Below are 1416 nucleotides of genomic sequence, written 5' to 3' on the forward strand. Positions count from 1 at the left end.
GAAGATGTTCCTCTTCAAGACGAGCGCGCGGGCGTTGTCTAACAGGAAAAGAAGCGTTGAAATTATCCATTTGGGGGAAGGGAAGTATGAGGAAAAAATAGCCTTTATTGATAGCTGTTCTTTATTACATATGTCGAGGAAAATTACGTACGTTTGATTTCGATGACGGAGTATATTTCGGAGTATTTATTTTTTTATTTCTCTTTCTCTTTCTTTCTCTCTCTCTCTCGCTCTCTCTCTCTCTCTCTCTCTCTCTCTCTCTCTCTCTCTCTCTCCCTCTTTCTCTCTCTCTCTCTCTCTCTTTCTCTCTCTCTGCCTGACTGTCTGTTTCTTGGTCACTCTCTCTCTCTCTCTCTCTCTCTCTCTTTCCTAAGATACGCAATAACAATTCATTTACAAATCTGTTCATATTGATGTACAGTCACCTTAACAAATCGTTTGGGATATGATGTATAGTTTTTTATTAACACCAATTAAAAATGAAAATCTAATCAATAAATCTACAACAAATAAAAAGAAAATGATAAGAAAAATCGATGACTAATGATAATACATAATGACAGATAGATATAAACATATTGACACTAAACAACGTAATAAAAAAAAAAAGTTTGTTCTCTCTCTCAAGACTTGACAGGAAGCAAGACCCGAAGACCCCGATCTTCATACTCTTCCCTCGACTCGAAGACCCGATAGCCATATGCCTCCAGGACGTCGAGACATGACTCTTGTATCTCCTTCATCTGGTCGAAGGAAAGACGCGTCCGCCATCGGAACACCGTCGCCGTGGAGTTCCTGAAGGTGCCGTAGCTGTAGGAGTTGTCCTTGGCGAGGCCCAAGGTTCTGTAGGCGAGCTTCGAAGCGACTTTGGCCGTGTAGGAGAGGCCGAGGATATCGTAGAGGCGGCGGAGCTCTTGTGCTGGGTGGAGGCCCAGGTCCTCGTACCTCAAGAGAGTGTATCTGGAATGGAGGGGTGACTTTGGTAATTGGATCCGTGTCTGTATGGATTTTTTTTTCCCAAAAGAGAGTATTTAATTATAATATTAATGCGTCTACGAATTCACTTGTATGTGGAAAGTGAAGTCTGTTATTATAAATAAGGCGAGTTAAGTATCATACTTATATATTACACTGGTAGACAATGTATTATATTCCAATTCCCCGCTACACCCAAGATGGATGTGAAAATGATATAAAGAAACATGCAAATAGCCATCCAGAAAGACGAAGAGTCATGCTAACATTCACCATGCTTGAAGTGCATCAACCAAGCACCGAGCGTCACCTGTGCGGGAACGAGGCCTTGACGTAAGCAGCACCGATCATGTCCCTCCGGTACCTGTTGCAGACGGAGCTGGCGTTCAGGGCATCTCCCACGAAGTAACCTTTAACACTCAGCTTCTCCCTGGAGGATAT

The 1416-nt window shown here is 42.7% G+C and overlaps 1 protein-coding gene across 1 annotated transcript in view; it reads right to left on the reverse strand.

Annotated features, from left to right (window-relative positions):
* Positions 1-347: 347 nt before the first annotated feature.
* LOC122263327 (carbohydrate sulfotransferase 1-like) overlaps positions 348-1416 on the reverse strand; it is a 1675-nt gene continuing 606 nt past the window's right edge. The window contains exons 1-2 of the mRNA XM_043031718.2: positions 1286-1416; positions 348-960 (exon numbers count right to left, since the gene is read on the reverse strand). The exon at positions 1286-1416 is cut by the window's right edge and continues 606 nt beyond it. Of these exons, the coding sequence (XP_042887652.2) occupies positions 624-960; positions 1286-1416 (468 nt within the window). The 3' untranslated portion in view covers positions 348-623. The remainder of the gene's footprint in view (positions 961-1285) is intronic.

This window comes from Penaeus japonicus, unplaced genomic scaffold (assembly GCF_977035675.1).
Source record: "Penaeus japonicus unplaced genomic scaffold, GWHDUDI00000001_assembly GWHDUDI00000039, whole genome shotgun sequence".
In the NCBI taxonomy this organism is placed as follows: domain Eukaryota; kingdom Metazoa; phylum Arthropoda; class Malacostraca; order Decapoda; family Penaeidae; genus Penaeus; species Penaeus japonicus.